The 21,380-nt window shown below is 52.2% G+C and overlaps 1 protein-coding gene across 1 annotated transcript in view; it reads left to right on the forward strand.

Moving 5' to 3' along the window:
- Positions 1-21,380, forward strand: part of otog (otogelin) — a 431,253-nt gene that overhangs the window by 192,269 nt on the left and 217,604 nt on the right. The window contains exons 27-32 of the mRNA XM_072517704.1: positions 9,187-9,325; positions 10,246-10,380; positions 10,745-10,891; positions 11,772-11,891; positions 14,080-14,196; positions 21,130-21,286. Coding sequence (XP_072373805.1) covers positions 9,187-9,325; positions 10,246-10,380; positions 10,745-10,891; positions 11,772-11,891; positions 14,080-14,196; positions 21,130-21,286 — 815 coding nt within the window. The remainder of the gene's footprint in view (positions 1-9,186; positions 9,326-10,245; positions 10,381-10,744; positions 10,892-11,771; positions 11,892-14,079; positions 14,197-21,129; positions 21,287-21,380) is intronic.

A 21,380-nucleotide genomic window follows, 5' to 3' on the forward strand; every position in this document is an offset into this window, starting at 1 on the left:
CTCAGGCATGTGACCCAGGTCCAATCATCTTCAGTTGCTTCATCAATGATCTTCAATCCTAAGGTCAGAAGTGGGAAGGACTGCATAGTGTTCAGTTCCATTCACAACCTCTCAGATAATAAGCACTCCCTGCCTGCATGAATCAAGACCTGGCCAACATGGGGCTCCACCTACACACAGGGAGCTCGACACCATACAGAAAAAAGCAGTGGTTTAATCAGCACCCCATTGAATATCTTAAACATTCACTCCCTCGACCATTGCATCCAGAGGCCATAATGTATACCACCTTCAAGGTGCAATGTGGCAACTCACCAAGTGTTTTTCCGCAGTGGTTGGATTGGATTGGATTTGTTTATTGTCACGTGTACCGAGGTACAGTGAAAAGTATTTTTCTGCGAGCAGCTCAACAGATCATTAAGTACATGAGAAGAAAAGGGAATAAAAGAAAATACATAATAGGGCAACACAACATATACAATGTAACTACAAAAGCACTGGCATCGGATGAAACATACAGGGTGTAGTGTTAATGAAATCAGTCCATAAGAGGGTCATTTCGGAGTCTGGTGACAATGGGGAAGAAGCTGTTTTTGAGTCTGTTCGTGCAAGTTCTCAGACTTCTGTATCTCCTGCCCGATGGAAGAAGTTGGAAGAGTGAGTAAGGCGGGTGGGAGGGATCTTTGATTATACTGCCCGCTTTCCCCAGGCAGCGGGAGGTGTAGATGGAGTCAATGGATGGGAGGCAGGTTCGTGTGATGGACTGGGCAGTGTTCATGACTCTCTGAAGTTTCTTGCGGTCCTGGGCCGAGCAGTTGCCATACCAGGCTGTGATGCAGCCTGATAGGATGCTTTCTATGGTGCATCTGTAAAAGTTGGTAAGAGTCAATGTGGACATGCCAAATTTCCTTAGTTTCCTGAGGAAGTATAGGCGCTGTTGTGCTTTCTTGGTGGTAGCGTCGACGTGGATGGACCAGGACAGATTTTTGGAGATGTGCACCCCTAGGAATTTGAAACTGCTAACCATCTCCACCTCGGCCCTGTTGGTGCTGACAGGGGTGTGTACAGTACTTTGCTTCCTGAAGTCAATTACCAGCTCTTTAGTTTTGCTGGCATTGAGGGAGAGATTGTTGTCGCTACACCACTCCACGAGGTTCTCTATCTCCCTCCTGTATTCGGACTCATCGTTATTCGAGATCCGGCCCACTATGGTCGTATCGTCAGCAAACTTGTAGATGGAGTTGGAACCAAGTTTTGCCACGCAGTCGTGTGTGTACAGGGAGTAGAGTAGGGGGCTAAGTACGCAGCCTTGCGGGGCGCCGGTGTTGAGGACTATTGTGGAGGAGGTGTTGTTGTTCATTCTTACTGATTGTGGTCTGTTGGTCAGAAAATCGAGGATCCAGTTGCAGAGTGGGGAGCCAAGTCCTAGGTTTTGGAGCTTTGATATGAGTTTGGCTGGGATTATGGTGTTGAAGGCGGAGCTGTAGTCAATAAATAGGAGTCTAATATAGGAGTCCTTGTTTTCGAGATGCTCTAGGGGTGAGTGTAGGGCCAGGGAAATGGTGTCTGATGTGGACCGGTTGCAGCGGTATGCGAATTGCAGTGGATCAAGGCATTCTGGGAGTATGGAGGTGATGCGCTTCATGATCAACCTCTCGAAGCACTTCATTACGATTGAAGTCAGGGCCACTGGTCGGTAGTCATTGAGGCACGTTGCCTGGTTCTTCTTTGGTACCGGTATGATGGTGGTCTTCTTGAAGCAGGTGGGGACCTCAGAGTGGAGTAGGGACAGGTTAATGATGTCCGTGAATACCTCTGCCAGCTGGTCCGCGCAGGCTCTGAGTGCACGACCAGGGATCCCGTCTGGGCCCGTCGCCTTCCGAGGGTTCACTTTCAGGAAGGCCAATCCGACTGCGGAAGCTGTGATGGTGGGTATGGGTGAATTATGGGCTGCTGGGGCACTCGCCAGCGGATTGTTGGTTACCTGCTCGAACCGAGCATAGAATGCGTTGAGTTCATCGGGGAGTGGTGCGCTGCTGCCAGAGATACTGTTCGGCTTCGCTTTGTAGCCCGTTATGTTGTGCCTTCCAAACAAGCAACCTCTACTGCTCAGAAGAGCATTGGCAAAAGACGCCACCACTTGTGAGAGATCCTCCAAGCCACATAGTATCCAGACTTGGAACTGAGCTAAAGTTCTGGAAAGCTCTCCCTAACTGTGGGAGTACCACCACATCTGCAGTGGTTCTGGAAGTTGGCTAACCGTCACCTTCTCAAGGGATGACCATGAATACTGGCCTTGCCAGCCACACCCACATTTCATGAATGAATGAAAAATTGCCATCTCTTGGTATGACCTGGCCCAGCTGGAGAACCATCCCAACAAAGGTGGTGGCACTGTGATTACAATCCTGAACATTAATGCTGGACCTATGGATTCTCATGCCATCAAATCAAGCATGGGCAAGGAAACCTCCTGCTGCTTACCACATGCTGCTCTCCCTCCGCTGACAAATCAGGAAAGAATATACTCTGGGTGGGGAATTTCAATATCCATCACCAAGAGTAGCTTGGTAGCACCACTACTGACCGCATTGGCCAAATCCTGGAGGTCATAGCTTCTAGACTGGACTTTTAGCAGATAGTGAAAGAAACAACTCAAGAGAAAATCCTACTTGCCATCATCTGACCCAATCTACCTACGACAGATGCATCTGCCCATGATAGTATTGGTTGGAGTGACTCCACAATCCCTGTAAAGCCAAATTTGTATCATTACACTGAAGACGCCCTCCATCATGTTGTGTGCTACGACCACCAGGTTAAATGGGTTAGACTCATAAAATCCTAGAATCATAGAATGGTCACAGGACAGAAAGAGGAAATTAAGTAGACTGTGTCTGTGCCGGCTCTGCAAGAGCAATTCACCTAAGACCATTTCCCTGTAGCCCTGCAAAATTTTGTTTTTCATATAATGATCCAATTCTAATTTGAAAGCCACAAATGAATCTGGCTCCACCACACTCACTGGCAGTGTATTCCACATTCTTTTATTAAAAATATTTTTATTTCGACATTTGTACATACATTAAATACAAACCAACACAAGAGTAAAAACAAACAGAAACCTCATATCAAATAAATAAAGACCCAAACTCCCCAACCGCCCTGTCTTTCCCCTTCACCCAACCTGCCTTGCCCATTTTAACCCCTTTATCCCCCCACCGCCCCCCCCCCTCCACCCTGCTGACACCTCAAATTTAAGTTGATGAAAGGCTTCCATCTCTAGACAAACCTATCACAGACACTCTTAAGGCGATCTTAATCTTCTCCAGTCTCAGGAACTCCACCAGGTCGCTCACCCACACCCCCAGCTTCGGCGGAACCGAGTACCTCCACTCCAACAGAAGCCGCCTACAGGCTACCAGGGACGCAAAGCCCAAAATGTCGGCCTTTCACGCCCCCAGGACTCCCTGGTCTTCCGACACACCAATAATCGCCACTTTTGGGGCGAAATTCTCCCCCAACGGCGCGATGTCCGCCGACTGGCGCCATAAAACGGCGCCAATCAGACGTGCATCGCGCCGGCCCAAAGGTGCAGAATGCTCCGCATCTTTGGTGGCCGAGCCCCAACATTGAGGGGCTAGGCCGGCGCCGGAGGGATTTCCGCCCCGCCAGCTGGCGGAAATGGAGTTTGTTGCCCCGCCAGCTGGCGGAAATGGCGTTTGGTGCCCCGTCAGCTGGCGCGGAAATGCAGTGCATGCGCGGGAGCGTCAGCGGCCGCCGACAGTTTCCCGTGCATGCGCAGTGGGGAGAGTCTCTTCCGCCTCCGCCATGGTGGAGACCGTGGCGGAGGCGGAAGGGAAAGAGTGCCCCCACGGCACAGGCCCGCCCGCGGATCGGTGGGCCCCGATCGCGGGCCAGGCCACCGTGGGGGCACCCCCCGGGGTCAGATCGTCCCGCGCCCCCCCCCAGGACCCCGGAGCCCGCCCGCACCGCCTCGTCCCGCCGGTAAATACCAGCTTTGATTTACGCCGGCGGGACAGGCAATTTCTGGGCGGGACTTTAGCCCATTCGGGCCGGAGAATTGAGCAGGGGGTCCCACCAACGGCGCGGCCCGATTCCCGCCCCCGCCCAATCTCCGGTACCGGAGACTTCGGCGGGGGCGGGGGCGGGATTCACGGCGGCCAACGGCCATTCTCCGACCCGGCGGGTGGTCGGAGAATGATGCCCCTGGACTCAGAGCCACCTTCACAGTCAGCATTACGTCCGCAAACCCCTGCCAGAACACCTTCAACTTTGGACATGCCCAGAACACGTGGATATGGTTCGCATGCTCCCCGCTCACCGCCCACAACCTCAAGAACCCTCAAAGAACCTACTCATCCTGGCCACCATCATATGCACCCTGTGGACTATCCTAAACTGAATAAGGCTAAGCCTGGCACACGAAGAGGATACGTGCATCCTCCTCAAAGTCTCCTCCCACTCCCCCCCCCCCACCCCCACCCCCCCCCCCCCCCCCCACCCCACCCACCCCTCCTCTGGAGGCCATATTCTGGGTATCGGATTGGCCGTGGTTGGAAGCGGATGCAGAGGCAGATGTTTTAGCCTTCGCCTTGCTGATCGCCCGAAGGTGGATCCTGTTGGGGTGGTGGTCAGCTTCTTCACCTTGTGTTCTGGCATGGCGGGGGGATCTTTTGGAGTTTCTAACACTCGAGAAGGTGAAGTTTGAGTTGAGGGGAAGGATGGAAGATTTCTGCTATTCATGGGCTTTGTTTATTATGCACTTTCAAGAATTGGATGACATCGAACATTAGGGGGGGTTGGGTTGGTGGGGGGGGGGGGTGTTGGGGTGGGGGGGTGGTTGGGTCATGGGGGGGTGTTGGGGTGGGGGTGGTATTGGACTGTGTATGTTGTTGGTGACAATGTATGGATGGATGGTGGATTCCTGAACCATTTTCTTTGATATTTGTATTTAAAATGTTGAGGGTTGTTTGGGGGTTGGTGAGAGGGAGGAATTGTTGGCCAGGGGATTTGCATTGTATTTGTTACTGTTGATTGTTTGTTGGTGGGTGTAAATTTGGATAAAAATGTGAAAAAGGAGAATAAAAATTTTGACAAAGCCAGCCCGCACCCCTTCCCCCGTGCCTCCGTTCCAGCAGCACTTTATTTACCCATGGGGAATGTCCCGCCCGCACAAACCCCGAGATCCAAACATTAACCCTCCTGTAGAATGATTTGGGGATGAAAATCGTGAGGTTCTGAAAAACAAATAAGAGCCTCGGGAGTACCGTCACTTTCACTGTCTGCATCTGCCCGCTAGTAATAGTGGGAACTCACCCTACCTCTTGAAATGCCCCTTCATCTGTTCCACCAACCACGCCAAGTTTAATTTATGCAGTCGTTTCCATCACCACGCCACCTGGATGTCCAAAATATCTGACGTTCACCCCCACCACCCAAAACGTCTCCATACCCACCATCACCTCCACCAGGTCCTCCTCCACCCTGGAGAACTCCAACAAGTGTAAGAATCGCCGCATCCCCCTCCCCCACCACCCCGGTCGGGAGCTCCGATTCATAGAGCCTCTTATAAAACGCTTCAAAAACCCCATTCACCCCACCGGGTCCATTACCACTCTTCCCATCCCGTCCTTCACCCTTCTGATCTCCCTCACCGCCTCCTGTGTCCTAAGTCCTAAGTTGGTGAACCAGCATGCTGCTTGCCTTCTCCCCATACTTGTATACTGCCCCTCTAGCCCTTTGCAACTGCTCCACTGCCTTCCCTGAGGACACCAACCCAAACTCCATCTGGAGCTTCTGCCGCTCCTTCAACTGCCCTGCCTCCGGGGCCTCCGCTTACCTTCTATCGACCCGCAGAATTTCGTCCACCAGCCTTGCCATCACCTTGTCTCTATGCGCCTGGATCGATATAAACTCCTCCCTGACCACTGCCTTAAGTGCCTCCCATAGTGTGGCGGCCGAAACCTCACCTGTATCGTTCAGTTCCACATACCCCCGGATGGCGGCCCTCACCCACTCACACGCCTCCTCATCCGCCAACAACCCCACATCCAACCTCCACTGAGGGTGCTGGACCCCCCTCGGTCCACCTGCAAGTCCACCCAGTGTGGCACGTGGTCAGAAACCACAATCGCCGAATACCCCAAATCGACCAGCCCCGCCAGGAGTGTCTTGTCCACCACAAAATAATCGATCCGTGAGTACACCCTATGCACATGGGAGAAGTATGAAAATTCCTTTGCCCTCAGCCACCCCCCCATGTGCGCCATGGACCCCTTCAGTTCCTTCGCCACCGCTGACACCCTCCCCGACCGCGGGCTCAACCAGTCCAAACCTGGTTTGATGACCGTGTTAAATCCCCCCCCCAGGAAAGACCTGTGCCGTGCCGTGGCAAGTTGTGGCAAACTTCCTTTGCTGGTTGGCATGGCACCCACCTCATGAACTCAACATCGTCCCAGTTCGGGGCATAGACATTCACTATCTCGAACCTACCTCCCGAATCTGCCACTAAATTCACCACCTCAAACACCACCCCCTTGTTTATCAGCACCGCCAACCCCCGTGTCTTCATATCTAATCCTGAATGAAAGACTTGACCTACCCACCCTTTCCTTAGCCTAGTCTGATCCCCAACCTTAAAGTATGTTTCTTGCAAAAAGGCCACGCTCACCTTCATTCTCCTCAGATGCGCAAACATTTGCGACCATTTGACTGGCCCATTCAGCCTTCTCATGTTCCATGTGACCAACCTGGTCAGGGGGCAATCTGCCCCCCCCCTCCCCAGCCGATGACCCCTTCTTGGGCCTGCCCCTGCCCCTTGTCACGCGACCTTCCCGGCCAACCTTGGATGTCCACCGCCACCACCTCCCTTCTTGCTACTCCACAACAGCCACACCTTTGTCAGCAGCCCCCCCTCCCTTAAACAAGCCAACACTCCCACCCCTCTGTTACACTAACCACCTGCTTGCCCCCCACTGCGCTTCCGTTAACTCGCCCGCCCAGCTAGCCTGGCAGCCCCCCCGCTCGCACACCTCCAGAGTAACAATAACAATGAAACAAGAAAAAGGTGCACTCACCCTCCACGTTCCCCATTCAGCCTGCCACAGAACCAAACAAAACATCTCACAGAAGAGAGGTTCTCCCGAACCAACAAAAAAGCAATAAAACAAAAAGACAGAGAGAACCAACATCTTCTCACAATTCCTCCACAGTCCAATGTCCTCCCTCACCTGCCAGTCTATTGTCTCCTAGAAACTCCATTGCCTCCTCTGGTGTCCAAAAATAATACTCTCGACTGTTGTAAGTCACCCAGAGGCGGGCCGGGTACAGCATCCCAAACCTCACCCCCTTCTTAGAGAGGGCAGCCTTCCCTCGATTAAATCCGGCTCTCCTCTTCGGCACTTCCGCTCTGAGGTCCTTGTACTCCTGGAGCTCATTACATTCCCAGGTGCACCTCCCCGTCTGCTTGGCCCACCGCAAAATCTTCTCCTTGTCGAGGAATCGGTGGAGCCGCACCACCATCGCCCTCGCTGGCTCATTCACCTGCGGCTTCCTCATCAGCGCCCTATGCGCCCAGTCGACCTCCAGGGGCCAGTCAAAGACCTCCTCCCCCATCAGCTTCTCCAGCATCTTGGCTACTTAGAGGCAGCGTCACTCCACTCCTTGTCCTGCATCCTATCTCTCGTTCAGCAGCCACAACACCAGGTTCACGGTTTTGAGACCGCAAGTCATCCACGCCCTTTGGGAACTCGGCCTATCGGAGACAGTGGGCGGGATTCTCCGACCCCCCGCTGTGTCGGAGAATCGCTGGGGTTGGCGCGAATCTCACCCCCGCCAGTTGCCGAATTCTCCGGCACTGGATATTCGGTGTGGGTGGGAATCACGGCGCGCCGGTCGGCGGGCCCCCCCCCCCCCCGGCGATTCTCCGGCCCGCGATGGGCCGAAGTCCTGCTGCTGGAATGCCTGTTCCGCCGGCGTGGATTAAACCACCTTTCTTACCGGCGGGACAAGGCAGCGGGAGCGGGCTCCAGGGTCCTGGGGGGGCACGGGACAATCTGGCCCCGGGGGGGGTGCCCCCACGGTGGCCTGGCCCACGATCGGGCCTGTGCCGTTGGGGTATTCTTTTGCCTCCGCCTCGGCCACAGTTTTCACCATGGCCGATGCGGAAGGGACACCCCCTTGCGCATGCGCGGGGATGACGTCAGCAGCCGCTGACGCTCCCGTTAATGCGTGGACTTCCGCCACCCGGCGAAGTCCTTTCGGCCCCGGCTGGCGTGGCGCCAAAGGCCTTTCCCGCCGGCCGGTGGAGCGCCAACCATTCCTTGGGTTCACAAAGGTCATTACGCCTCATGAGATCTAGCCAGACCTCGGGGAATGTCGCGATCTGGATCCCGCCCACAATGGACAGGACTCAGACTGGCATTGTTAAGTGAGCTTAAAAGCCCAATGAACTATATCTAAACCAGACCGAACAGCCACCTGACATCTACCGACCTCGCCAAGAAGACCCCAGCTGGGTGCAGTGTAGCACTGGTCCCCAAACGGGGACCAGGCGGTACAGCACTTGGGGAGAGGGTTCCTAGGCAATCGGAGGCCCCCGGGTGGTTGGCCTCAGGGCAGGAAGGCACCCTGGCAATACTGGTGTCACTCAGGCCCCTTGGTACGACCAGCCTGGCACCCTGGCAGTGCCGCCTTGGTGTCACCCTGGCACTGCCAGTGTGCTCAGGTGGCACTGCCAGGCTGGCAGGGGCACAACAGCATGCCAGACTAGCATTTTGCCCACACTCGGGATTGGGCCGGGGGGATGGGGGTAGCCTGCCTGTGTGAGATGGGTGTCCGGAGGGCCCCGAGCACCCCCTTATTGGTGATTTGGGCTGTTGGGGGGAGGGGGTTCCGGGGGTCGCATCAGAGGGTCGAGGGATCGGAGCCTTTTAAAAATGGCGGCCTGATATCTTCCTTCATTGAGGAGTTATGCCCGTCGGCATTCCCCGCTGGAGGCCGAAACAGCAACAACGTGCTGGTAGCGCTGGGAACGACCCCTCTAATCCAGCCCAGAACAGAGTCCGATTTTTAAAAATTAAATCCTTGTTTAAATACAAAAAGCTGAATGTAATTGTATAAATATTTGTATAAGTTTATCCTTATTGTTAACATACCTTTTAGTGTTTGCCAGCAGGGCACCTTCCAGTGCACATTCCAACCCTGTCCTTCAATGTGTACAGTCTATGGAGACCGCCATTACAAGACTTTTGATGGAGTTCTTTATGATTTTATTAGCACTTGCAAGGTTTACCTGGTTAAGGTAAAGGTTAATTTTAATAAAGATTCATTTCTTTATAAACGATATCAACTGTATAATCTTTAAAACTATTTTTACTACAAAATAGGAATAGGTGAAATGCAAGTGGGCATACAATCTCAAATCATTTTCATCTTACATATACTGGTGAATAAAATGTTCTTGAATAACGCAGACATGGTTTTCATGATCAAATGAGCTGTACATTTGAACTGCATGGAGACTGAATGGCTCAGTTAATAAAGCTCCTGCCTCTGAGGTGGAAGTTCCTGGGCTCAAGTGTCACTCCAGGGCCTGTTGGCCATTGAAGGGGTGCTCAGGCAGTTCAAAGCAGGTTGTTAATCAGCCTGAAAAATCCTCCAATGATCTACACCATTCTCGAAAGGAGAAAATAATGTGAAAATTTGCAAATCAAACACACTTGTATTTTTTTCTACTTTGAGTATAATAGGACTGTCAATATGCCCTTCTCCAAATGTAAACCAGTTATTGCTTTCTTTATCCACAACACCCTTATTTCCCCCCTACCTCAACTCCCACCTCCCACACATTTCCCATCCAGAGCCATCATAATCTATTTGCATGACCCACCTCGAGTAATTGAATGGCCTACTTCTATTCATATGTTCCTATGATCAAATTGTATACATATTGCGTTCCATTACTAAGCAATGGAAAAAGCTTATTTTTTTTTATAAGGAAAGGAAGTAGATGAGGGAGCAAACTTGTTGGAATGAATAGCCTGCTCTGATTATTTTGTTTACATCAAGCTGTGACACACCACAATAGAATATCAGAGCACGCTGCCACCATTCTTTAAAATATTTTCTTTCTTGTGCCAAGTCTGAAACCAGTATTGAACTCTTGTGTTGATATGTAAGCTAATTCACAGTAAATGACACTCATCTCTATATACATGGCAGAGTCTTGGGACTTTAAGGCTGTCTATCATTGCTGAAAATATTGACTGCTATGGGAGTGGAGCCTTTTGTCGGAAAGCTCTGTCTGTCTCAGTTGGTCATGCTTTCTTGGTGTTTGATGATGACAGTGGGAACATGGTAAGTAGAACAGCAGAAAAACAAGATGAATCTATTTGTATCCATTTCACTTAAGGCTTGCCAAGGATTTATCTACTTAAAGTCATTTTTTTGCATTGCTTCTATCTTTGTAATGGACCATAGACAATGTCTCAGTCACTAGAATTGATTTTTAATTAACTCAATTGTTTAAGATTTTAAAATTGAGTCAATGTTTATTGGAATGAATGTGCATTCATGTTAAATAAAAATAAATTGTTCACCAGTGGTACCAAATGCATATTGCCTAGTTGACCATTTCTCCATTTGTAGCCAATCATATCCAGTGTACATTTTATGATTTCTTATGTGTTTTTCATTAAATTACTCATTCTAATTTTCTCAGAGTCCCTCCAGTGTCACAGACTTGCAGCAGATTATACACATATGGAAAGCAGGTATTTTTACAGTGATACATTTCCCCACCGAAGAGATTACCATACTATGGGACCGAAGGACAACAATACATGTGCAGATTGGACCTAAATGGCAGGTAAGGAGCATCATACATGAAATTTTACATCTTAAATTTCTCGTGAAATTGTATATTCATACTCGGTGTAAAATCCTGTACAGTTAGGATATCACAATGCAGTATTCCAAATCCACCTTTTATGCTGCGCAGTGACCCTCCTGCTAAATCTCATTCGTACATTCCCATTCACCCTAATGCTCTCAGCGAGATTACCCATCACGGTACTCTCAGCAAAACTAAAAATATAATGGCATTTCAGTAAGTTTGGTGCAAGCTATACAGAATTTAAAAAAACACTCCAGTGTGTCTATCTCAGGTATTAAAACAAATAATGTTGGGAAGAAAAAAAAAATTCTTGATAGCATTGGCCTGCTTCAACCATTGACAATTTGCTTTATTTAGGCCTTTAGCACATCTATGGCTGAGGATAACATTTATTACATTAGTTTCACTTTTTTGCCCCCCCTCCCCACAACACTTCTTAAGCTCCTGGGACACCGGACACTTATAACCTAAGTATGTTATTTCCTAAGTATGTTCTTTTACACTTAAGACATGACTGAGTAAACTTTAGGATTGCAAAAAGCTGGCCATCATAATCAGTCACTGGTAAAAATTAAGTGATTAAGAGAACTGATTCTAGATTCCTAAAGGAGAACAGTACCTGAAGGACATGGAAGTAGTTCCAACCTCTTTCCACAAAGACAACAAAATAAATTTGCAAAAAATCTATTCTTGTATAGGAGATATTTTCTTCATGATATACTCTACTTGTGCCACTGTATCATTCCAAATAAAAAAGGGTCAATAATCAGCAACATTTACTGATTTCATACATTTCTAACACGTAATACCTGTGCTACCTTTTTACCTGTGCTACCTTTTTACTTTTCCGCAGGGAAAACTCTCTGGGCTTTGTGGAAATTTTGACATGAAAACTGCCAATGAAATGAGGACACCAGATCATATAGAATCACCAAACCCACAAGAATTTGGGAATAGCTGGATAGCTGTGGAGGTAAATAAGTGTTATATTATCCTTGGTGGTAATATGCTGTGTGCTTTGTCTTTTCTTCCAAAATGGTCCATTGTGTTGATGACAAAGAATCCACCAATCATCAGTTTGAAACAAAACTGATTTATTGAATAACTATTAATTAAATGAAGTTCTCAACTCTACTGAGCTATAGTTAATAATCAAGTAATATTGAATCTGTCTGGCAGTACTCAATAATCTAAATAGTCACTAATTATACTATGATCTAACTTCGTGTTAACTCTATCTAATCTAATCTTCTCCTAGTGCTGTTCTCATGCTTTCTCCTTCACTAACTACCCAGCATTGCCTGAGGACCGATTTATATACAGAGAAGTGGTGGTGCCCTCTAGTGTTTGAATTACACAGAGATGTACTAATTAACCCTTCACTAATCTGACTATATACGTATCATTACAATAAGTAGAGAAACTGAAGATCCCGGATCACCAGTGTCTCAACTGAGTGTGGCAAAGTATCTGGATGCTGGATGAGGTCCACGATTGAGTTTGGTTGATTCTGATGCCTCCAGACCACAGAATAATTTGTTGATGTCACTATCCAATTTCACCAGCAGGCGACCGAATCAATGAATAATCACATGTACATCATTATTTAGACAATACATTACAGAAAAGCCGTGTTAAAAATAATAGAAATGCGGTAGCAAAGGACTATACTCACTTTTACAAAACCTGCAACTCATGGGTCCTTTCTTGGGTTTCCTACTGATTTATATTATATATATATATGTGCATATTCATTTTTGGAATTGTGTAGAATTTTACAGCACAGAAACAGGCCATTTGGCATTGCAGGTCTATGCCGATTTTTATGCTGCACACAAACCTAACGTTTTCTCACCCATCAACATTTCTTTTTATTCTTTTCACCCTTATGTACATATCTAGCCACCACTTAAAAGCATATATGCATCTAAGCATATAATCTCAGACCCCTACTTTTTATTATCCATGTAGGCAAGGGGGTGGTTCCCTTTTTATGCTTATGACATTCAGATTTATCTCCCCATAATTCCTTTGTCCCCATGGTACCTTTACACTTTCAGACTGCTTGATTGACATTAACTCACAGCTCTATCTGAACATTCAACAGTTCTTGAATCCAGAAGAAAATAAAACATCTTTTGAAAATCTGGCTTTGTATGCCGAGTAATTCTATAGTAGCTACTGAGCCTGCATTGGAAGCTCATCATTAGAGGGTGGAGTGACTGGTGAAGAATCTTTGAAGAACTATTCATGTTCAGGGGGTGGCTCGGTGGCACAATGCTTAGCACTGCTGCCTCACAGCGCTAGGAACCTGGGTTCAATTCTTACATTGGCTGACTGTGTGGAGTTCGCACTTTCTCCCTCTGTCTGCATGGGTTTCCATCGGGTGCTCCGGTTTCCTCCCACAGTCCAAAGATGTGCAGGTTAAGTGGGATTGGCCACGATAAATTGCCCCGTAGTGTACAGACATTAGGTGGGGTTACATGGATAGGTCAGAGGTGTGGGCCTAGGTAGGGTGCTCTTTCACAGGGTCGGTGCAGACTCGATGGGCCAAATGGCCTCCTTCTGCACTGTACGGATTCTTTGATTCTGTATGGATTCTATATGAGAAATGCTGGTGAGGTGGGAGTAGAATCCAAGTGATGTACTAAGCTTTGAAGTGCTTCCAAATGGCTCTTGCCACTAGCTACTTATTCTTTGATGATCAAAAGATTGAGAGGCACATGTACGTTTAAATGGCCCATTTCCTCCCTCCTGGTAGCCAGTAATTTTGCCTGAAAATCACATCGAAGTCCATCTTTGGCGTAGGATCGCAATTTGCAATTTGTGTCTGATGGAAACAGTTGTGAATGGTGGGAGAACATAATTCCCAGACAGGATAGTCACAGGTGAATTGAGAGGGTACATATAACGGTAAACGATATAAGCAGTGCAATTTTTAGGTCACTGCCACCCTCTTTCTGCTATGTAGAGTGAGTTAGAATTGGCTGCAGCATATCTGTAACCTGAGTTTCTTTCATACCCTTTGAAATTTAGTTTCTTAGAGTTTAGCAATGTAATATTCCCAAAATTGTGCTTGAATCCAGTCTAAAAAAAGCATTGTAAATACATCCTGTTTGCCTTCTTGGTAACTCTCATAACAGTTACTTAATTTTTTCCAGTGTACGAACAGCCCTGATATCCGTAATCCATGCAATATGAATCCACTCCGGGAGCCGTTTGCTAAGAAGGAATGTGGAATATTATTGTCCAAGGTTTTTGAGCCCTGCCACCCAGTGGTGAGTGCTGATCGAAACAACAACTGCCTTTCTCCTCAATGTTATCCACATTTCCAATTGCAATGGGAGTATGCATAGGACAAATACATTTTTTGTTCCATTGATGTAATTCTCCCAATTCTACTGTTGCCACATGATACTTTCCTGCTTCTCCCAAATCCCTTTACTCCAAGAAAGTAGGGAAAATTTACAAGAAATCCTCAATAATTGACATGACAACACTGACAGAATAGGATTGTCACATTTCATTAGTTATTTTGTGCAATTGAATGATACTGACAAAAATGCATTTTTATGTTGCTATGGAGACTCAGGAGGGCGAGATTCTCCGACCCCCAAGCTGGTCGGAGAATGGCCGTTGGCCGCCGTGAATTCCACCCCCGCTGCCCGCCGAAGTCTCCGAAGGGAGAAAAGTCGGCGGGGCGTCAATGGCGCCGCACACCTCGGAGAATGGCACGGGTGGGCGCAAGGCAATCGATTTTGGGCCTGTCGATATTCTCCCGTCCGGATGGGCCGAAGTCCCGTCAACGTGATGACGGGTCACGTCGGCGTAAATCAAACCTCCTTTCAATCGGCGTCAACCAGTGCTCAAGGTTTACGCCGACCAGCGTGGAGGTGGGTGACGGCCTGGGAGGTTGGCCGCTGAACAGTCGATGGCGTGGCCGCAGTCTGTATGTGTGGGGGAGAGGTGTGTGTAGGGTTTTGTGTGTGTGTGTGCGGCGGGGGGGGGGGGGGGGGGGGGGGGGTGGTTAGAGTGGGCTGGGCTCCGGGGCCATGCAGGGGAGGGGGGATGGGTGGGTCCGTGCCGGGGAGGAGGATGGGGTCCGTGCTGGGGAGGGGGGATGGGGTCCGTGCCGGGGAGGAGGAGGATGGGGTCCGTGCCGGGGAGGAGGATGGGGGGGGTCCGTGTCGGGGAGGAGGATGGGGTCAGTGCCGGGGAGGAGGATGGGGGGGTCCATGCCGGGAAGGAGGATGGGGGGGGTCCGTGCCGGGGAGGAGGATGGGGTCCATGCCGGGGAGGGGGGATGGGGGGGTCCGTGCCGGGGAGGGGGGATGGGGGGGTCCGTGCCGGGGAGGAGGATGGGGTCCGTGCCGGGGAGGAGGAGGATGGGGTCCGTGCCGGGGAGAAGGATGGGGGGTGGGGGGGAGTGGGGGGGGCCGTGCCGGGGAGGGGGGATGAGGGGGTCCGGCATATCGCAGACATCGGTGCACCGGTGCATCCGGGCCGTGACAGACGCCCGATATGCCATGGCGCACCGCTACATCCGCTTCCCTGTGGATCGGGCCAGCCAAGATGCCCGGGCCGTGGGCTTCTCTGCCGTGGCCGGGTTCCCCATGGTCCAGGGCGCGATTGATGGGATGCACGTCGCCGTGCGGCCACCTGCAGATAACAGGGCCGTGTTCACCAATAGGAAGGGGACCTATTCGATGAACATACAGGTGGTCTGCGACCACCACATGATGATCCTGCACGTCTGCGCCCGTTACCTGGGCAGTGTACACGACTCATACGTGTTGTCGCGGTCATACATCACCGGCATGTACGAGGGACGCCATCCCCGGCTGAGGGGCTGGTTGCTGGGCGACAGGGGCTACCCATTGCGATCGTGGCTGATGATGCCTGTACGGAGGCCACACAATGAGGCGGAGAACCGCTACAATGATGCCCATGTAGCGACAAGGGGAGTGATAGAGAGGTGCTTTGGCGTGCTGAAGATGCGTTTCAGGTGCCTGGACCTCTCTGGGGGCGCCCTCCAGTATCGGTCAGATAGGGTCGGCCGAATCATTGTGGTGTGCTGCGTCCTGCACAATATATCCCAGCAGAGGGGCGATGTGCCGCAGGTAGAGGAGGGCGGAGTGGAGGAGCAGCAGGAAGAGGCGCAGCCCTCCCAGATGAGGGGGATAGGGGCAATGGTCAGGGCAGACGGGCTAGACACTGGCGGGTGGCTGTCCACCGTTACCGGCTGGGCCAGCGGGCACGGGACAGGCTGATAGACGCCCGCTTCACTGACTAGATGGGCGTGGGAATCGGGTAGTATGGCCACAGACCACACACCATGGCAACAGCCGACCACCCACACCCCCACCCATCCACCCACCCAGCACCCTCACCCCCCTCCCCAACCCCACCCACCCCACCCGCATGCACACCACCCCCCCCATTGCCGATCCACCTGCGGCACAACGGCCGGGCTCACACAGTTGCCGGTGGACGCGTGTCTATCGCAGGCCATGGAGGATGATGACAACCCGCCCTGCGATGAGCTCCTGGCTCCACATCGTTGGACTATGTCTGACCCATGGCCACAGTACCACCATCCACCCGGACCATCCCTGCATGCGGCTGTGACACTGCAGCTCACGGTCCCGTCCTCTGCCCGGGGGGGGATGTTGATGGCGGCCCAGGGGGAAGGGGGCAGACTCACCTGGGGCTGAGGTAAGACCACCCCTCACACACATACACTTGCGCTCAACGTACATGACACCCCCGCACGCTTTGGACAGAGCACAAAGGCAGCTTCTGTAGGTGTAACATTGGCTTTAATAACCAAAGAAGTTCATGCACGTGCCCTAGCCCCTAAAACTCATCTGTGCCCTGCCCCCGTGCCAACTTACTCAGTGTCTAATTGTTTGGCCTTACGGGCCCTTTGACTACGTCTACGTGGTTCCCCAGACGGCACAGCAGAACTGGAGGTGGACTCCTGTGATTCCTGTCCTCTGACACGGGATCCCTTTGGCGGCCGTTTCCTGGGGCCAGGGCGACTGGGGGCCAGATGGGCCAGGCTGCGGCCCGGGTGACTGGGATGGCGAGCTGCCAGCCTGTCCTGCCCGTTGCCCACCCGATGCACCTGGGACGGAAGGGCGGGGGGGAAGTCCGAGGTGTCGCGGTGTTCCGGGACCTCCCCTACAGGGGGACCCGGGACGGACCACAGCACCTCCTCCTCCCTCGGGGTGCCCGATGGCCCCCAGGCCTCTACATGGGTGGGGGATGCGAACGGACGGGCCATCCGACGCCCCCCCGACATCTGGCACTGCCAGTCCTGGAGGCCCGTGCTGGTATCGACAGGGGTCTGCACGTTTGCAGCCATGGAGCTCAGGGGATTGGCAAACCCTGTCTGTGACTGCGACGCCGGCTCGCACATGGCCAATGGCGCCGATGCCCTCAGCAATGGCCTGCAGAGACTGGGCCATGGCCTGCTGAGACTGGGCCATTGACTCCTGAGACTGGGCCATGGCGTTGAGCACCTCTGCCATCTGGTGCTGGCACTGGCTCATGGCCTCCTGTGAGAGGGCAGCCATGTCCTGGGCCACAGACGCCGCCTGCACAGAAAGCCCCAGGCCTCGCAAGCCGTTCCCCATGTCTGACACCGTCGCACCCATTGCCTCCACCGCGGACGCCACCCGTGCGGTGTCGGCCTGGGTGGCACGCATGACCGGCACCACTCCCAGCTCCTGGACGCGGGTGGACTCCTCCACCTGCGACTGCAGCCGCCGCAAGCTGGCCGTCACCCTCTTCGCTCGTCTCCGCTTCGGTGGTTGCATGGGATCTATGGGTGGGTGTGGTAACTCCAGGAACCCGGGATCCATCTGGGCGGCAGATGTTCGCTTGGGCTGGGCTGCCCTCTGACCGCCCGGCCCCTCTGCTGCCCCTACCTCCACCTGCGGGACGGCTGTGTTGTGCGCACCAGTGAGTGTACCAGACGCCTCATCACTAAAGTGCCCAACCGAGGTGAGTGTTTCTGCGATGGTGGAGGGTGTTGGTGACAGCAGTGGCGTTGTGTCGTGCTCTTCGTCCCATTCTGAGTCCATGGCACTTTGGGGTGGGGGTTCGTCTCCACCCATCCACTCTGTGTCACTGTCCGGTATTTCGTTTTCCTGGGAGGTGCTGTCCCGGGTAGGGGCGTCCTGGGTAGTGGTGTCCTGGGTAGTGGTGTCCTGGGTAGTGGTGTCCTGGGGAGTGGTGTCCTGGCTCGGCTGTGACGGGGGCCTGTGGCTGCCCCTCTCGTCGCTGGGTGGCACACGCCTGCGCCGTCGCACCCGCACGAGACGGGGGCATCGTCTCCCTGTTGCTCCAGGTCTCTCCGTCTCCAGTGGTCTTCAAGGGACATCCTGCGGGCGTCGCATGCCGAAGGGTCCGGGTCTCTCCGACTCCCGTGGCCTCCGAGGGGCATCATGCGGGCGGTCTGCATCTGTGGGGATGGGTGCCTCGACATTTGCTCCTGCGATACACAATGAAGCATGCATGGTTAGACACGCAGGCAGTGATCAGGTGATATGGGGGAGGGGGATATAGGCGAGGGGGGATATGGGGACGGGCTGTCGGTGGCTCACTTGCTAGTATGTCCCCGACCTCTGCATCAGCAACCTCCCGGTCCTCAGGTCCGCCAGCCAGTTCCAGGGCCCTTTCCTCGTGTTCGGTCAGTGGCCTCTCATCAGCGGGGCCTCCTCCAGTCCTCACATGCTCCCTGGTGTTGTGTGCGTGCCTCTCCTGTGGGGGGTGGTGGCAGGGGTAAAAGGCAACAGTGTTAGACAGGTATATGAATGCACGCCATCGGTTGCACGTGTATTGCAGAGGTTAAGGTTAGGGCTGGATTCACTTGGGGAAATGGGGGAAGGCGGATATGGGGGATATGGGGGGATATGGGGGATATGGGGGAGGGGGGATATGGGGGAGGGGGATATGGGGGATATGGGGAGGGGGGATATGGGGGAATGGGGGATATCGGGGAGGGGGGATATGGGGGAGGGGGGATATGGGGGATATGGATATCGGTCGGTGGGGGAGGCTCACCCTGGCTGCTCTGACGAGGTCGTTCACCTTCTTATGGCACTGGGTGCCTGTCCGTGGTGTCAGGGCCACAGCGGTGACGGCCTCTGCCTCCTCCCTCCACAGATGCCGGCTGTGGCGTGGGGCAACTCTGCGGCCGTGCCCGGGATACAGGGCCTCCCTCCTCTGCTCCACTGCGTCCAGGAGCGCCTCCACATCCCGTGACTGGAACCTCGGGGCTGAGTGGCGGGCGGCCATCCGGTCGGGTGTTCCGGTCGGGTGTTCCGGTCGGGTGGGGGGGGAGCAGCGCGTCCTGATGAGCCGTCACGCCGTGCGGCGTGTATGACGCTGCACGGCGTGAAGCACGTGAGCAAGCGCGGATCCCGTCACGTCGCTGCTAGCCCATTCCGGGCCGGAGACTTTGCGACGTTTGGGGCAGCGTGATGAAGGTCGGATTTGCGTCGTTTTTGGCGCCGGTCGGCGGACTTTGCACCGATAACGGAGAATTTCGCCCCAGGGATCAGCAGAAAGGGCTCCAATGTTTCAAGCTGCGTCTTGGGAATCAGGAAAGGTCAGGTTAATTTCACCTCCTTTCCTGTCGTATTGTGCCTGCGACCTGAAACTCAGTGAAATTGGTCAAATATTCAGATTATGGTTCATTGATTCATTCTGTAATTATGGGCTGCCTACTCCCTTCAATTGCTCCTCCTAGAATTAAACAAAATACAAGAGGGGACTTTCCTTCCAATGCATAGCAATAAAGATTGAACGACATAGCCAAAACAGAGGAAATTGTGATTAAACTTTACAATGTTCTAGTCAGATTTATCTCATTCAGATCATCCTATTGGAGGTCATCCCATGGTGGGTGGGGGTAGCATGGATTGGTATATGGACTATAAGTGATCATAGGGATGAATGGGGGCATGTGTTGATATGCGAGACATGTGAGGCCATTGGGGATGGGTGGGAGGGGGCATGGATTAGCATGCGTTGGTATGGGTGGATATGAGGAGTGGGTGGTGGTTGAGGGGTGTGAGAGGTGAGGGCTAGAGGGCTTTGTTTGATATGACTGCAGCGATGAAATGCCAGAGAACCAAAGCAGGCCTTTTAACCAGCCCACTTCGGCACTTGGCAGCCCCTGTTGTGTCCAGGATGGAGGGCCTGGCCGGCATGAATCAGCGCCTTCCCCCCCTCCACGACTCCAGGATAAGGCTTCCATCATCCAGGGCACTTCCCCTGAATGGAGATTCTATCAACCCGGGCACTTTTTCTTGAGACAGGTGCTGCAGGCTGGAAAATTTCCCAAATCTGCGCACCTGCCACAGGGAGAATCTCAGCCCGATGTCTCAGAGGTAGGCATCAAGAAAAAAGGCTGGAGATACTTGGGATTTTCAGTCTGGAAATGATGGACAAAATTTAATGTTTGTGACAGAGGGCTGGAAAACTGATTGGCTTTCCCCATGCCACCTTCGTTGGGGAAAGCCCACCGGTATTCAATGCCTATTAGGCACTTAAGTTGCTAGTGTCAAAACTTTCCTTGGATTAAAGACACCGGTTGGGCAGAAATCCCAACCCTGAGAGCTGTTGGACAATCAGAGGCCGAGTGCTTTCCAAGCCCCATCAGCGCCACCAAGAGCATCTGCAGCTGCCAGCAGTCCACCCACCACAGGCCCAAGATAAACCAAGGACCCCAGACCAAGGGTTAGTGAGGTTGGGGGTCATGGCACAGAGTGCCTTTGTTCAAGGGACCTCCTTGGAGCCCGCAAGCAAATCCGGCAGCATTTTCTTTTCAGGCACTCCACATGGTGACTCCCCTGCAGGCCCCTGGTTGAATAGCAAGTGTGGTGGGAGGTTGCATTAATTGCCCATTTAAACTCCTCAATTGGTGCTTTCCATTCCTACCCTGGGCTTCTATCAGGTGGAGGCAGGAGGTGGCTGAGTTCTCATCCCGTACCCTCTTGCCCGATTAAATGGCACCCCGCCTCAAAAAACAACCTCAGGATTGTGAGGGTGGGCTGGCACTAAATTCTACCTGGGGTGTCAGAGAGGTAATTTTGTAGTATTGTTGTATTAACATGCTTTCTTCCAGTTTTATTTAATACCGTATTTTATAATCGACCCAATCCTTGTGCTTTAATATTTATTTCTTTTCAATTATTCAGGTTGATGTCACCTGGTTTTATTCCAACTGCTTGACAGATACGTGTGCCTGTAATCGTGGTGGAGACTGTGAGTGTTTCTGCACCAGCGTATTAGCATATGCTCATGTGTGCTGCCAACATGGAATTGCAATTGATTGGAGAACCCCCACAATCTGCCGTAAGTATAGCAACTACCGAAGGACAATTTTCAATTGCCATCCCCCTCATCAACCCAGTTACCAGGAGAACGGTGCTCAAGCAGGGACCTACAC

This window comes from Scyliorhinus torazame, chromosome 10 (genome assembly GCF_047496885.1).
Source record: "Scyliorhinus torazame isolate Kashiwa2021f chromosome 10, sScyTor2.1, whole genome shotgun sequence".
NCBI classification, from domain to species: domain Eukaryota; kingdom Metazoa; phylum Chordata; class Chondrichthyes; order Carcharhiniformes; family Scyliorhinidae; genus Scyliorhinus; species Scyliorhinus torazame.